At 35.8% G+C, this 16,410-nt stretch overlaps 1 protein-coding gene across 7 annotated transcripts in view; it reads left to right on the top strand.

Moving 5' to 3' along the window:
• Positions 1–16,410, top strand: part of OPA1 (optic atrophy 1 (autosomal dominant)) — a 94,539-nt gene that overhangs the window by 51,302 nt on the left and 26,827 nt on the right. For all 7 annotated transcript variants that reach the window (XM_006761997.2, XM_006761999.2, XM_006762000.2 and 4 more), the window contains 8 exons: positions 2,546–2,711; positions 4,345–4,497; positions 7,544–7,652; positions 8,147–8,226; positions 11,469–11,609; positions 13,397–13,513; positions 15,005–15,098; positions 15,595–15,705. In XM_006761997.2, coding sequence (XP_006762060.1) covers positions 2,546–2,711; positions 4,345–4,497; positions 7,544–7,652; positions 8,147–8,226; positions 11,469–11,609; positions 13,397–13,513; positions 15,005–15,098; positions 15,595–15,705 — 971 coding nt within the window. The remainder of the gene's footprint in view (positions 1–2,545; positions 2,712–4,344; positions 4,498–7,543; positions 7,653–8,146; positions 8,227–11,468; positions 11,610–13,396; positions 13,514–15,004; positions 15,099–15,594; positions 15,706–16,410) is intronic.

The following is a 16,410-nucleotide window of genomic DNA, read 5'->3' as shown; positions in this document are numbered from 1 at the left end:
TATATAGAGATCTGCAGATTCCTCTTCTTTGTTTGGGGTTTGGAGGTGCCCAGATGAGTCACAGCTGTGAAGTAATGCAGGCTGCTGAGGAGCTGTAGGCCTTCTTTTGGAATCTCTGAGTTTCTCTGACCCAGCTACAGTTTGACAGGTTTTTAAGCAGAGAAAGGCCAGGCCATTAGTATGCAAAAGCCGCTGTGCACAGCTTGGGTGGGGGTATAAATTGGGTGGGCAGGGTCTCAGGGAATCACCAGGGTGGAGCAAACCACAATGGCTGCCAGTCTGCTTTGCCTCAGGGAGGTCCTGGGGTCTGTGTCCCTCCGCCCCGTGCAGGAACAATGAACGCTGTAAGCACTTCTGCCAGGAAGCCGCTCTGACATTCCAGCCCAATGCCAGACAGTACAGTTTCTCTCCATATGAGTCTGGGTCCCCAAATTTTTGCCCGCAGCTGGAGTTCAGAGCAGTCAGGAGCTTGCATCTCCCTCCCAATTGAAAAAGACAACAGCGTACCCAGCTACCAGCCCCTTTCGCGTGCCCCTCTGTACCTCCACACTTCCACCTCCTGCCGAACTCAATGCACTTTCTCTTTCCTTCTAGTTGTAGAATTTCCATTCAGACAGCCTTCCCTTGGCTCTGGATGATATTTGTTTTGTCTTTTAGTTATAGTTTTAATGTGGTTGTACGCGGCAGCAAGTTCAGGTGTTTACCTATGCCATCATCTTGGTTCTCCTCACAAGTTTCTTTTCGTCAGCTTGCTTCTAGCATTCTCCCATTATTTGTCATGAACAGCATGATTAAATTGACTTTGTCCTCTGGTCCACAGTGGTGTATCCTCTCCTCATATTCTTTTTTTTTTAATTGTATTGATTTCAGAGAAGGATAGATGGAAAGAAACATCAATGATCAGAGAGAATCATAGATTGGCTGATACTTGCACATCCCCCACTGGGGATTGAGCCTGCAACCCAGGCATGTGCCCTAACCAGGAATCAAACCATGACCTCTTGGTTCATAGGTCATTGCTCAGCCACAGAGCCATACCAGCCAGGCCTCATATTCTTTTCTTTACCTGAAAGTTAACGAGAAAACCACCAGTTAAGCTTAATAAACTTAATTTTACACAAAATATTAAGTATGAGTAGTCTCGGATAAGAGGGAGTGTTGACCCACGAAAATTAAGCGTGGCTTTTAGATAGCTGGGATATCTGTTTTTACTACCCTTGGCTTTGTGGCTGCATCCTAGAGGTTGAGGTTACTTTTACAACAGACCACTTGATAAGCAGAATATTTTTGTATATTACATATTTTAGTAGTATGTAGTAGTAGAAATTAGTTTGGAACAAATCAAATAAATATTTGCTTGAGATTTCAGGGGGTTTTTTTCTTGATAGAAATAGTTGACAATAGGGCATATGCTGGGGGTTGGGAGCATCTGGGGAGAGCAATAAGGAATTTAAATTAAAATAAAAAAATAAGTAAATAAAAATAAAATATTTTTAAAAAGGAAAGAAATAGTTCTCTTTTTCTTATTTAGAGATCTGTATTCATGTAAAATATCTTTCAAGGCAGAATTTTCAACTTGATTGTACATCCTTTATATCTATTGTTTAATTATGAAATGTGGAACAATATTATTTAGAATATTCCATAACATCTCTGTGCTTCATGCTGTGGTCTGATAAGTTGTTAAAATTATACCAAGTTTTCAGACTTGGACTCTGGTTCACAGTCAATATGCATAATGTATGTATTAATATTAGGCAAATAAGCCAATGAAAATATACTTAGAATTATTAGTCATTAGGGAAATACAAATTCAAATCACAATGAGATAAACTATAAATCTATTAAAAATGACTGACATTAAAAGAACTAATCATACCAAGTGTTGGCAAGATGGAGGATCTAGAGTTCTCATACTCTGTTGATGGGAACATATAATGATCTGACCATTTTAGAATACAGTTTGACATTATCTTAAAAAAATTAAATATATAATTACCATATGAATCACCATTCCACTTATAGAATATTTGCTCAAGAGGAACAAAAGCATATGTCCATGCAAAGACTTGAACATCGCAGCTTTATTTGTAATGGACAAAAACTAGAAACAACCCAATGGTCATCTGCAAGTGAATGGGTAAACAGGTTCATATGATGGAATATTACTCATCAGTAAAAAGGAGTGAAATATTGTTATACATGCCATAGATAAATCTCAAAATAATTATGCTGAATGAAAAAGACAAAAAATAAGAGTACATGCTGTATGAATGCATTTATATAAAATTATGGGAAATATAAACTAATCTGTAGTGACAAAAAGCAGATCCAGTGGTGACAACTTTTGGGAATCATGGCTAGTTCATTATCTTGATTGTTGTTACGCACAGGTGTCATATGTGACATATTGTTATGCAACATATGTCAACACTTTAAACGTGCGCTTTATTGTAAGTTAATTATACTGCGATAAAGCTGTTTTAATAACTTAATATTTTACTTAAATTTGGTGTTCTTGAAATGTTTTCTTTTTAAATTCCAGGGAGGAAATCCTTCAGCAGTCTTTGTGGGAAAGGGTATCAACTCATGTGATTGAAAACATCTACCTTCCAGCTGCACAGACCATGAATTCAGGGACTTTTAATACCACAGTGGACATCAAGCTCAAACAGTGGACTGATAAACAGCTTCCTAATAAAGCAGTAGAGGTTAGGATATAATTTAATTAAATGGGTAAGAAGCATTATCTGAAGGGAGTAGGAGCTGTGAATTTTAAATTTTATTCCCATCACAGCCACTATCTTTCTTTTTGTCTTTATACTCCATTCTTTATTCCTCATATCTGTACTGGGATTAACCTTAATGCTGCTACCAGTTACTACTGTTATAAATCTTTACTAATTGGTATGGTGTTGGTCTGAGGGTATTATTGTTTTCCTCCCCCAAGATAGCATTTAACAAAACTGCCAAAATTTGCAAATATTTCAAATGTAAAACATTTTTAACTTCTTTTGTGGATAAAGATTCCATAAGGAAAATATTTAATGGTTAAAACATTTCATGTCTTGATTTTCTGCAAGGCTCAATTATACTTAAATAATTCTTTAGTTTGGATCATGCCAGAAGGTTAGACCAGAAATTTTAAGAAAGTACCTTAAAATATTTGCATTTCTGTTACCCTACCACTTACTAGCTGTATGATCCTTGGGCTAGTAGCTTAAGGTTTCTGATTCCTCATCTATAAAAATAGGGCTGATAATGTTGCTTATCTCACTGATTGTTACAGGAGTAAATGATTTAATGTATGTAAAATACTTAGACAATGCCTGGCCCATAGTAACTGTTCAGTAAATGCCAGTGCTGTTATGATGGCGATGATGATGATGACCGCCATTCAAGGTGATCAGCCATGCATATCACTCTGAAGCACGATTGTTCCAGCTAAGAGTCTGCCTCCAGTACTTCTGTTTGAGGATACTCATGAAATTAGAATCAGTGTTAAGAATAATTTTGTTTTTCATACCTACCTTAGAAACAAAATGTCAGTCTCTGAGTATTCAGGTGTATTTCACCCCTTTCCTATCCTGTTCCAGATATAGCTTCTTCACTGCTCTTCTCAGTTTCCTTATGCCTCCCTTTCTAAGAACACTGTGGTCATACTGCCCCAGCTGCGTGCTGCTGACCCCTGCCCACTTCTCTGCACATTTACCCTTGATAATTAGCACTGGTGCCACCACTTCACTAGCCGTCCTCACTATCAGCCCTGATGTTTTTCTGGGCCCTACCTCATGATAGGATATTTTTATATCCTACGGTTCAAGCAGTGGAAGTGGTCATAGAAATGGCAATGATTCTGTCTCCTGCCGGCTCTGCCCCTTCACACCTGGGTGTGGTAAAAGATGCGGATCTGGTGAAGGTCAGGAAACATTGATTTTAATACTTCACTATGTATTTTTGTACAGGCACCTTTCTTCATGCCATTATTTCTTAATGTTTGAAATGAAGAGGGCTAAATATAAAATGCTGTTTTGACACTGCTCTTTTCTTTCACTATTCATCTTTCACTCTCAATTTTTAAATATTAGATACTAATTTTTAAAAACTTAAAGCACTGTGTATGTCTGTCAACACATGCCAGGAATTCAAATCTATCCCACCAGCTGCCAGAATAGATGTCTAGGCCAGAGTTTATATTTGTTGATGGTTGTCTTAATGCAGTTTCATAATGTCTTTTCTGAAAAGCTGACCTATCACATCTGACTTAAGTTCATGTGTGTATTTTTCATGTTATAAATTAAATAAAAGTATGTAGTATAATTTTTTTCCTTTAAATAATTCTAGGTTGCTTGGGAGACACTACAAGAAGAATTTTCCCGCTTCATGACAGAACCAAAAGGAAAAGAGCATGATGACATATTTGATAAACTGAAAGAGGCTGTTAAGGAAGAAAGTATCAAACGCCACAAGTGGAATGACTTTGCAGAAGACAGTTTGGTATGTTGTTTGTATATTAAGGTGTCAGCCTCATATGTTTATGTAATTTCTCAAATTGATACTTTTATAAGAACCGTTTTATATGACTAAATTAGATTCTGAATTTAAAATAATGAAGGAAAGAAATAGATTTACGATCTGTAATTGATCCTTTGACATTTCTCTGCCCTTCTGTAATTGCCTTCTGTTATTTCTTGCTTGGTTATCATTTTAGAAAAAAGCAAACTTCTCAGTAAACAGGCTTCTATAAACTTCAACAGGTTGTTATCCATTAGCCTGAACTAATAGAGGTTAGCTGCTTCTCGGTTTACTTTCTGGTAAGGAATTAGATGCATTGATTTTCAGTGGATTTGAGTCATAAAATGTTAGACTCCTAAATCATAATGCTAACTACCATGTGTTGAATGCTTACCAGGTACCAGAAACTGCTGTGTATTTTATAAGCATTCTTTTATTTCATTCTTTTTTTTTTCAGAGACTAAACCAACTTTATTTTATAACAGTATTACTTAAAAGAACTTGAAGCTGCCATAAATCTAATCTTGCATCCTAACTATACATAAGATCAAAAACAAAAGAAAAAATGTTTAATACAGTTAATAGTCCCTATCAGGTCTCTGGTGTCAGCCTTAAATGGTCTGGTTTCCTGTAACCATCAAAAAACCACCACAGCCCCTACCAACTCCTCTCCCCAGTGTCCTCAAACCTGTGTGAATCATCAGGCTATCTGAAAGAGACAGACCTACTCAATAACACAAGGTCGGCTTTACATGTAGACAAGGAGCTTTAGTACAAAGCAAGTGTTCTGCACAAATGTTCAAACAATGGAAAGTACTGAAATTTGGACGTGTTAAGAAAGGAAGCACCAAGGTTTTAAGCTGCCTGAATACTTTATTAGAAAGGAAGAAATTGTTTTCTCTTTCTCCTCCTCCTGTTTCTGGAATGCTGCTGAAGAGCGCGTGTGTGTCTGAGAAGAATTGGCACTGTGGTGCGGTGGGGTCTCTACACACAGTGCGTGGTCAGTGAGCTTCTTCACAATTCTCCAGTCTGGAGACCCTCTGACTTTCTATTTCTACTAAGAGTAAAAAGTTGAAGGACAGGAAAGTCAAAAGGGTTCAGTATAAAAAATATCCCCAATGAATTTGTCAAACATTAGTAAAGTTTCAAGATGTAAGAAATGCTTTTAATCTGTATTAATAATTTCTCATACAGTATATTTACTGCAGTCTGAAAACTCTGTAAATATTTACTGTAATTCAGTGGGAACTCAATGGGAGGAACTTGGAAGAAGGAAAACCATGATTCAAATTAGTCAGAGTTTCCTTTGTGCACAACAGCACCTATTCCATTGAGCAGCACTTGCCAGCTGGGCTGCTCTGTTCACCAGCATTTGGATCAAATGAGTCATATAATGCAGGTAGTAAACAGGAATTAAAACTCCCTGATTAAAAAAAAGAAATAGAAAGAACCAAGAATATTTAGAAGTGGTTATAAAATAAAATACATATTGAATGTGAGGGAACAGTGTAGACCAGAGCTGTTAAGGTAAGGTTTGGCATTGGTATTTTAATTCTTCAGGCTTCTGGTCATTACCAGCTGTGGTATAAATTCAGTGAATTATCGGTGTGGCATTACAACTTGAAATGGTCAGAAGTCTTCCGGTTCACTAAGTTGAATGTTGTTCAATATTGAATTTCTTACCGTACTTTTCCCTTTCCTCCAGCTCCTTTTCTTTGAGCACCACCACTCTCATGACCGATGTGTCGGGTACTGCTCTCAGGCTTCCCTGGGCCTGGGCCGGCACCTGGTCCTGATCACTGTCTGCATCTCCTGTGATCACGATGCTTTTCTCAATTCTTGTTTCAGATAGTCCACCTTTTATAGTCTTGGTGATGTGTGTGGTGGTTGTTGTCGATACGGAATCAAATGTGATGGTTGTGCAGTCAGTAACATGCCCAAGTCACCAGCAGCCCCACCATCAATCTGGGAGACTTCGATGTGATGGTTTTGGTCAAAGTTTGGACAATAGGGACTTCCTTGGTGGAGATTTCTATCGTTTGTGAAGCATCAGAAATTGTTACCATCTCTGTCTTTACTATGGGTGACTTTGAACAATAAATAATTTGTGGCAAACATCAGCGTCACCATGAGATACCTCTCTGTTAACTTTATGTTGCTCATCTTGCTTAATAGCACTTTCGTGAACACTCTCTCTGCAGATCTCTTTGGGACAACTACATGTTCCTGGATTACTGTTTCTGCCTACACTGGCTCCTCACTCCACCATCTGAAAAATCTTTTGTCATATGTAACAGTCTTCTCACCATAATCCAAACCTTACTAAACACCTCCTCTGCTCAGACAAAGGCACTGTCTTCCAGGAAAATGCATATCTTAACTGTGGGCTGGTTGTAATTATAATTTTTTGGAATAAATAATATTTATCTTCATATTTGAAAACTGTATTTATTCTTGTTAGCTGCCTTATTAAGATTGGCTTTCTGAGAGAATAGTGCCATTTTCATTTATTCAACAATTAAAAAATTTGAAAACTAGTTTTTTCATGATAAATAACACTTGCTTGTGATTGATTGTTTAGACCTTTTAAGCTTCCCTCCATTACATTTTTCAGTGCTGTTACTAGTGAGATAATGGTTATTATTTTTATCCTCTCTTTTTGGAAATGCTAACACACAGGTCATATGATAAATAGGAGAGGTAGACATGATCTGAATCATTAACTCCTAAATACTAGGGTTCTAGGTGTTAGATTTTATGTAGTTAAATGTGTACTGTGCCCTTCTCCAGCCCCCACAATGATCTTAGAGATGGTCAGCTCATTTAATTTGGGCTAGGAGAAATTCTCCACTGTTGTTTTTTTAGACAGAAAGCTGACAAATAGGCAGATACTAGGACCTCCTGTATTTGTGTAGAAGGGACATGCTTTATGTCATTTTAGATATTTGCTAAGCTGTCGATTTGAATAAAATTACCAAATGATAAGACACAAATCATATTAGCTGTTTTTCTTTCCTTGTTATTTCAGAGGGTTATTCAACATAACGCTTTAGAAGACCGGTCCATATCTGATAAACAGCAGTGGGATGCAGCTATTTACTTCATGGAAGAGGCTCTTCAGGCTCGTCTCAAGGACAGTAAGTAGGGACAGGGGTTATGGAGTTTTGAGTAGTTTCTGATGAAGGAATCATCCAACTTCAGAGAACATTTGTAATTTTTAAAAAATTAATATTTCCAGGTCTTTGTTATTAATACTGTAGTTAAAGATTACTTCTGGGATTTTTTTTTTAGTGGACTGCTTAGTTACTACTAAAAATATTAAGTAAATTAGACATAAGTACTGACAATCTAAAAAGCTGTATTCAAACTATTCTAGTGTTTGCTGCTATACTTATGAGAACTTTACAAGAACTTTACAATGAATTGTACTTTTCATTGGTTGTAAACATATGTAATTAAATTATTTGTTATATATGCACCTTACCAATCATATAACTTTTCTTCATCTGACTTTATATTGCTATATCACTTTGAAGTGGTTATGAAAGCAAGAATATTATTAGTTGTAATTTCTGTACTTGGTAAGTAACAAAATTCATGATGAATTTAAATTTTTCTTTCAATCGTTTAGCTGAAAATGCAATTGAAAACATGGTGGGTCCAGATTGGAAAAAGAGGTGGCTGTACTGGAAGAATCGGACCCAAGAACAGGTAAAAACAAACAAATCTGCCCTTATGATGATATAATTTTGGTCATTTTAGTTCAGGCAGTAAAATATAACCTATGCATGCCTCTACACCAGTCTTAATAATTGCAAATGTTTATGTTAGCCTTTCTAAAATGTAAAATCTTTAGAATAAACAGTAAACTATGAATGAAAGTATCTATAAGTAAAGTAGCTGTGTTAGTAAAAGAAAGAGTTGAAGCATGTCACTTTTGTGGTTGATTGCTTTGTTCATTTCAATTCCCTATTTAAGATAAATTGAAGATTATAGTTATGAAAAAAAGGAAAAGAATGACAAAGGTTTCAGAGGATGTAGAATGAATATGATTAGAATAAGAAATATAACTTTTTTAACCTTATTCTATTATATTATCTCTGGATTTTTTTGTTGTCTATTCAAATTATTATATTCTTTTACTTTTTTTGCTCCTATGTTCACAAAATAAGTTTAAAAATTTAGACAGGAAGCAAGCAGGATTATAGAATTCATGTATTTACATTTAATGAGCATTTCAGAAGAATAAACTGGTAAAGACGAGTGTAAATACCTTTACCAATGAGTAAAAGAGGGAAAATGGGTAAATTATTAAGTATCCAACCCCCACCCTTTTTATTCCTTCCTTATTGTTGTGGCTTCTTTTCCTATGTAGCATTCAGTCTCACCCCACTGTCTCATTCTTGTTCATTCCTTAAATAAACAGTGTAAATAGAATACATGAATGAAGGCAGTAACGAATCAGAAAAAGAGGTGGCATGTAACACACTTTCTTGTTCCTGAATCCCTGTGATTAGAGAAGGGAGATGAAGATACCTATCAGATGTGAGTCCCAATTTGTCTTAAAATAGTGAAGGGACAGTTCCTCTTCTTTCTGGGATGAATTTGGGGGGCAAGGAATCATTAAGAGACTGAAGAGAAGCTGAAGAAGTGGTCAGAGTGCCTGGTTGGATGATGCCTGTGTTCAGGGTGCATCAGTCTTCTCTGTGTGCACATGGACTGAGAGGAGGGTCTGTCCGGAAAGAACCCCTAGGGGACCATCAGAGGTTTCTGACTTTGAGATGGGGGTAGAGGGGAGAGGGGTTATTGACTGGAAAAACAGGTATAAGGCAAATAAACACCAAAGAAAAACGATTTCAAGTCCTCGTGAAATAGGCCTAGAGTCTCCAGAACAATTAATGCAGTAACTTGTGGTAAATATGCTTTGGCCAAACACTCTTAGAGGGAAATGATTCCTGTATGTAAGTGTTTTTTTCCTCAGGAACTTCAACCCATAGGGAATCTCTTCAAGAGAAGCAGAGGAATTAGCTTTAAGGGCAGTGCAAGGATCTGTGACCCAGAGGAACAATTTAGTAACCCTTCAGAGAAGAGGGTTTCAGGGCTGCAGGTGTAGGACTCGGGATGACTTTAGAACAGCGGTTCTCAACCTGTGGGTCACTACCCCTTTGGGGGTTGAACGACCCTTTCACAGGGGTCGCCTAAGACCATTGGAAAACACATATATAATTACATATTGTTTTGTGATTAATCACTATGCTTTAATTATGTTCAATTTGTAACAATGAAATTGGGCATCACCACAACATGAGGAACTGTATTAAAGGGTCGCGGCATTAGGAAGGTTGAGAACCACTGCTTTAGAACAAAGGCCATAATTTAAAGTGTGGAGGGGAGGGGCATCAGAATCACCTGGGAGGTGTTTGTGTGTGTTTATTTATTCTTTCAAAACAAAGCCGCCTCTCAGACTCCTGTCAAATTCTCCTCTAATCTTGCTAACCCTCTCACTCCCACTTTAAAAACACTGTTCTGGACCTCATACTTGGAAATTACGGTGAGAAACATTATAAAGGAGATTAATAATATCTCCGGGCCTCACATTGCAAGTTTAAAGCAGCTGTCTACAATCCTTTGTCTTTTTGAGTGACCAGATTTAGCAGGAAAAGAAACTCAAGATTGTTCTGTGTTAAAGATGATAAATCCATGCTCTGAAAACTATTTTGTGGTGTTACTTCTGAAAATTCTCACCTCACCTAAGCTGAACTAATACAGATCTTGGTCAGGATAGGTGGGAGAGGAGTGTTGTCCTGAAGACCGGGTGAAGTGGGGACAGATGGACAGGTGAAAGTGAAAACAGAACAGGAAAAGTTGAGGAAAATCATATTTAGAGATTTCCTTCCTACCTCAGACCAAATAGCAGATATTTAAGGAAATAGTGAAATTTCTCTTTATTAAATAATATTTCTTTTAAAATGTCATGTTTTCAGAGACTATTAGTTCTGTTTACAAGCAAATTTTTTGTATTTAAGTGTTATTTTTATACAAATGCTCAGATTCTGTAGCTTAGTATAGTTTGGGCTAAGTGCTGTGGTAGTGATTTGTTTAATCAGTGAATTTGAAGCTTTTTTACACATGCAATTTTAAAAGAAGGATTGAAAAATGAAGAGATAGGCCCTAGCGGGGTAGCTCAGTTGGTTAGAGCATCGTCCCAATACGCCAAGGTTGAGGGTTCAATCCCTGGTCAGGGTACATACAAGAATCAGCCAACAAATGCATAAATAAGTAGAATAACAAATTGATGTTTCTCTCTCCTTCCCTCTTATTTTCCCTCCCTCCCTCCCTTCCTTCCTCTCTCTCTAAAATCAATCAATAAATTATTTTGAATGAAAAATGAAAAGAAAAATTTAATTTCACACTGTGAAATTAAGAGTCATATTTTCAAACTTATCACCTGTATGTATATGTTTCCTCCTTTGATGAAGAGATTGTGAACAATTATAGAGAAGAAACTGGAAATGAATCTAAGAATAATGGGTACCTTACAGAAGCAATCTAAAGCAAGATATTTTAATGAAAAGACTATTTAAAAGTTTCACTATGAATTTTGTATTTAATTTAATGGAAAAGAAACATGCAAGAGGTGTAAGTCATTACAGTCATCTAATTATTAGATATAAAGCATTTATAGAATATTATCTCTTTCCGTGTAAAATATTTCAGCAAAAGTAAAATATAACAAATAGGGCTAAATTATTTTTTTCTTTTTTGGCTGTCATAATTCCAAGTTGTTACTGCATGCATAAGCCAGGGAACTGTGTATGTTCTTATTTGTTGTGATTAAACTTGTGTCATTTATTGTGCAATAGCAATATATTTATTAAAATTGGGACTCTGTTTTTATAAGTGTGCCGAATCATGAACCAATTAAATTCTGTCTTCTTTGAAACATTTTAAAGTGTGTTCACAACGAAACCAAGAGTGAATTGGAGAAGATGTTGAAATGTAATGAGGAACACCCAGCCTATCTTGCAAGTGATGAGATAACTACAGTCCGAAAGAACCTCGAATCCCGAGGAGTAGAAGTAGATCCAAGCTTGGTAATAAATATGCCAAAAAGCATGCACTTGCTTCCTTAATCTTTGTTTCTTGTTGGATAATGCCTTTGGATTCTCTTTTTCCTCACTTATAGTAAATATGAGGACAAAAATAATTACAATTTAGACTACTTTTTGCTTACCTTCATGATGTTTATTTGGGGAAAATAAGAATAAAAATGTTTCTGGGCCTATGTTTCCTAGTTAGACTGTAAGGGATCAAAACCTCACTTTAATATTAGCTTAAATTGGCTTAAGTGAATCCCAACGAGAAAAGTAATGCTAGTGAGACAGTCATATAAAATTTCAGTCATGTGTAAATTCTTTTAAAGATTATCTGCTATTTATGTTTTCTCATTTAAGAAATAAGTATACATACTTACTTTAAATTCCACCAGAGTTCAGAACAAGAAAACTGACATTCAGAACAGTTATAGCTGTTATATGTAGTAGCTTTATTTATAAACTAGAGGCCCAGTGCATGAAATTTGTGCGCAGGTGGGGTCCCTAGGCCTGGCCAGTGATCAGGGCCTATGGGGGCCATCTCGCCATCCTGATTGGGGCCAGGCCAGCTGGGGCCTGCCAACTGCTGGCTGCCGAATGGGGCCAGAGGGACAGGGGGGAAAGACTGCAGGGGTGTGCCGGCCAGGGGGAGGTACTAGGGGAGGTTGGCTGGCCGTGGAAGGTTGGCTGTGGGAGTGCACTGACCACCAGGGGGAAGCTCCTGTGTTGAGCATCTGCCCCCTGGTGGTCAGTGCACATCATAGAGACTGGCTGACCAGTCATTTCGGTAGTAATGGTCACTTAGGCTTTTATATATAGAGATTGAAAATGAAATTAAGACTAATGATTACATGAACATAGATTTAATTTATCCACATTGTCCTAGTTCTCATTAATAATTAGTTGTATCCAGTTTGATACTTTTAAGTTTTCTGTGGCTATAAATATAGTGGGAGGAACTTTGTCCATATGTAGGATGTGGATTGGCTGCATATTCTGTGAGCAAGAAAATCTCAGGTTTTTTTTCCAGGAGACACTTTGTTCAGTGCACTTTATGAACCTGTAAAAATAGTAAGAAAGTACTCTGACAGAAATAGTGGATGGACTAGATGTCAGGAGATGTGAATTCTAGTACAGTTTCATTCCATTCGCTAGTAATATTACTTTTAGTAATTGATATAATCTATCTGAGCCCCTTTTTTCACCTGTCAAATGGTGGTGATGATACTTATTCTACCTACTTAACATTGTTATGCTTTAAAAACAATAGTGGTATGAAAGAACCTTGAACGCTAACGGAGTGTATAGCAATAAGGGAGGGGGGAGAGGATCATAGTGATGTAGTAACTGAAATTTAATAATCAGAAAGGAAATATTGTTGGGTTGGTTGATTGGCATGGTCTGAAACCACCTTCTAGTCATAACTCTGTCCAAGGGTCACAACCTCTTGTTGCCTTGGAATCTTTACCTTGAATTAGGGTAAGATAATTTCTACTTTTGCTATTGTACAAGATGATTATTTGACTATAACAGCAATGGTTGTTAAAAAAAATACTGCAAATTTTGAAGTACATAAGCTGGCAAGGGGGCAGACTAGTAGGAAATCTAATCTTTGTCTTGAAAAAATTTAATGGATAAAAAGGGTTGGTAGAATAACACCGTTGCCATTGGTTTTAATTAATTTTTTAAATATAAATAAGCTTTGTAGATGACTTTTCAGAATGTGTTTGATTAACTTGACAAGTGTATAGTAAGTAACTCTGGTGTTTGTATTCTTTTTTCATTAGATTAAGGACACTTGGCACCAAGTTTATAGAAGGCATTTCTTAAAAACAGCTCTAAACCACTGTAATCTGTGTCGAAGAGGCTTTTATTATTATCAAAGGCATTTTGTAGATTCTGAGGTAAGGTTTCAAAAAACAAGTAGAAATGTTTTATAGCAATAGTATTTTAGATGTTTAAAAGTAAACTTTAGCATTAATTTTAAGTCTTTTGATCTTCTGGAAAAAAATGTGTGATTTATAAAGAGTAATCTAGCCCCTATCTTTTCAAAGATATTTACCACTTTGGTAGTATTTGCACCTTACATGCATATCATCCCAGTGCCTGTAAGATTGTGTGGGCATATAATAGGCACTAAACTGCTTTAAAGTATTTTTTAAGAATTAACTTCTTCTCTTATAAAATAATACATTCCCATTGTAGAAAACAATTTCAATAAATAAATGTAAAAAATATGCAAAAGGAAATAGTCCCTTTTATAACCCTTCACCTCGAAGTAATTTTAATTAATTTTTTTATATATTTTTGTTCAAGTCTTTCTATGCAAGGTTGTATGTGTGTGTATGTGTGTAAGACAATCATCCATCAATAGTGGAAATCATACTGTAAAACAGTTTTTATTGTGCTAGTTTCCTATATTAGGTTGTAATTCTTTCAATAAAATCTTGCTTTAAATTATTAAAGCACTATAAAGTTTTTGGAATGGACAGTTGTAGTTTAACGTCACATTTTACGAAGTAACCTGTAGGTGGCAGCAAACGGACATATTTTGAGCATTTTTTTTTTTACAAGCAGAAATGTTTTGAAATGTACCCTGAAAATGCTCTATTGATCAGTGATCTTATTTGAGCCCCTAAAATGCTTTCCTTTTGAATTTGCAGCAGCTTAAAATAAATTTACAATTAACTGCACCTATTGTTAAAAAGTTGCAAATATTTTGCCCTAATTTTAAATGTTGAGAAGACCTCTCTACAGAATAAAATTCTTTTTAAATATATATCATTAATTATTTTCATATACAGCTGAATTTCAAAAATTTCTTGAGTATATACTCAAAGAAAAGAGGTTAACCTAAGGACATACTTTAACATGGTTATGTGTTGAAACTAAATGCAAATTAAAGGTCAATATGCTGTGGATTTCTGCTTGTATAAAACATAATGAAATGCCCTACTTCCCAAGTTTATTTGCTTATTGGAATTAAAACAAAGTTATATAGGTGTGTGGTAGATAGAACCCAAATTATGCAGAATTTGATGGATCCTGTGCAGAAATTATTCAGTAGCTTCTATCTACAATAGGAATATACACTGAGTGGCCAGATTATTATGACCAACCCATTAGTACAATGAAGTGAATTAGTTATGCAAATAATAATAATAATAAAACCTTGAGATTATTTGCTTAGGAAGTTTTCAATATTCAGTATTTTTGGAAGTGTCAATGAAGTACTGATGGAGTGGTCATAATAATCTGGCCACTCAATGTATATGTTAGGTAAGTCTGAGTATTTTTAAAGCTTAGGCTAGAGGCACTTATTTAGTAGTTGTCTGTTTATGATCAAATTTATGTTTAAACTTACATTTGGTAATCTTAATTACCTGATATTTCAGTTGGAATGCAATGATGTTGTCCTATTTTGGCGAATACAGCGCATGCTTGCAATCACAGCAAATACTTTAAGACAACAACTTACAAACACTGAAGGTAAGTCACAGAGGGACCATTTTCTAATTTTGACATAAAAAATACAGTAATAACATCCATTTATAATAGCATGCCCTAATCTTCCTTTATGATAGGTTTATTTGAAAAACTAAAAATTATTATTTGCCCTTAAAATATTAATGAAAATAAATCATAATTGAAAAGGATGGAGACAAAACATAGCAGGAGTCTCTATTACAAAAAAACTCCGTTAGAAAAGGACTCCTAAGCATCACTTAGGTTTTTTTTTGAGAAATCAGCATGTCTGTTAAAGTGTCAGGGCTGGAGAATATGACTCTCTGAGAAAATATATTAGTTTTATGTTGTTAAAAGCACTGAATAGTAGTGAATATTTTCCCTGTAACTGTGAGAAGTCTGAACTTAATAGATCTAATGTGATGAGGAAAATAAGAACTTACTCCACGTATTGTTAATTTCATATCCTTGTCCATTCATAAAAACGGTGCTCCTCAGCTTTTTTATTTACTTTGAACAGTCAGGCGATTAGAGAAAAATGTTAAAGAAGTACTGGAAGATTTCGCTGAAGATGGTGAGAAGAAGGTTAAGTTGCTCACTGGTAAACGAGTCCAACTGGCCGAAGACCTCAGTAAGTACTTCCTCCTGCCTTTCACTTTGCTGCCTTTTCACCGTCCCCAGTTCCATTCCTTGTTCATCCATTTAACCTCAGACTTACAGAAAAGTATATACAAAGAACTTTTCTTCCTGAACTATTTGAGAGAAAGATGCTGACTTGAAGCCCCATCTCTTCTAAATACTTTAATGTTTTTTTCTTAGAAATAAAGATTTTCTCCTAGCAACCATTAAAATCAGGATGTTAATACTGATTACAACGTCTAATTTCACACCCCATCCAAGTTCCCCTTTTGTCCTAATATTGTCCTTTCATGTCACAAGATGTTCCATGCTCATTCTGTACTCAACCTAACCCAGCTTTTTTTTTTTTTTTTGAGAATGGTAAAAAGAAATCAAGAGCTGGGAACTGATATGCTCATTATTACTGGAGTATTGCTGTTCCCAGACCCTCTCAGAGGAAAGAGCTAGGGAACAAACACTGCATGTGTGCATGCACACTCATAAATACATATACGACATTTGCATCTTACTCCTGGTCATACATATATGTCTGTATTAAAAACCATAAGTTGACATTAGTACTTACCATTTGAATTCAATAATCCAGGGTTCTCGTTTTCTTTTTTTCCATATTTGTAACTCCTTTTTCTGACAATGAGAAATCTGGCTCTAGGTATCATTAATATATTTACTTATTTTGATCAGTGGTCCTTTATGT

The sequence above is a fragment of the Myotis davidii genome, unplaced genomic scaffold, assembly GCF_000327345.1.
Source record: "Myotis davidii unplaced genomic scaffold, ASM32734v1 scaffold557, whole genome shotgun sequence".
NCBI classification, from domain to species: Eukaryota; Metazoa; Chordata; class Mammalia; order Chiroptera; family Vespertilionidae; genus Myotis; species Myotis davidii.
This window is presented reverse-complemented; position numbering and strand designations above follow the sequence as displayed.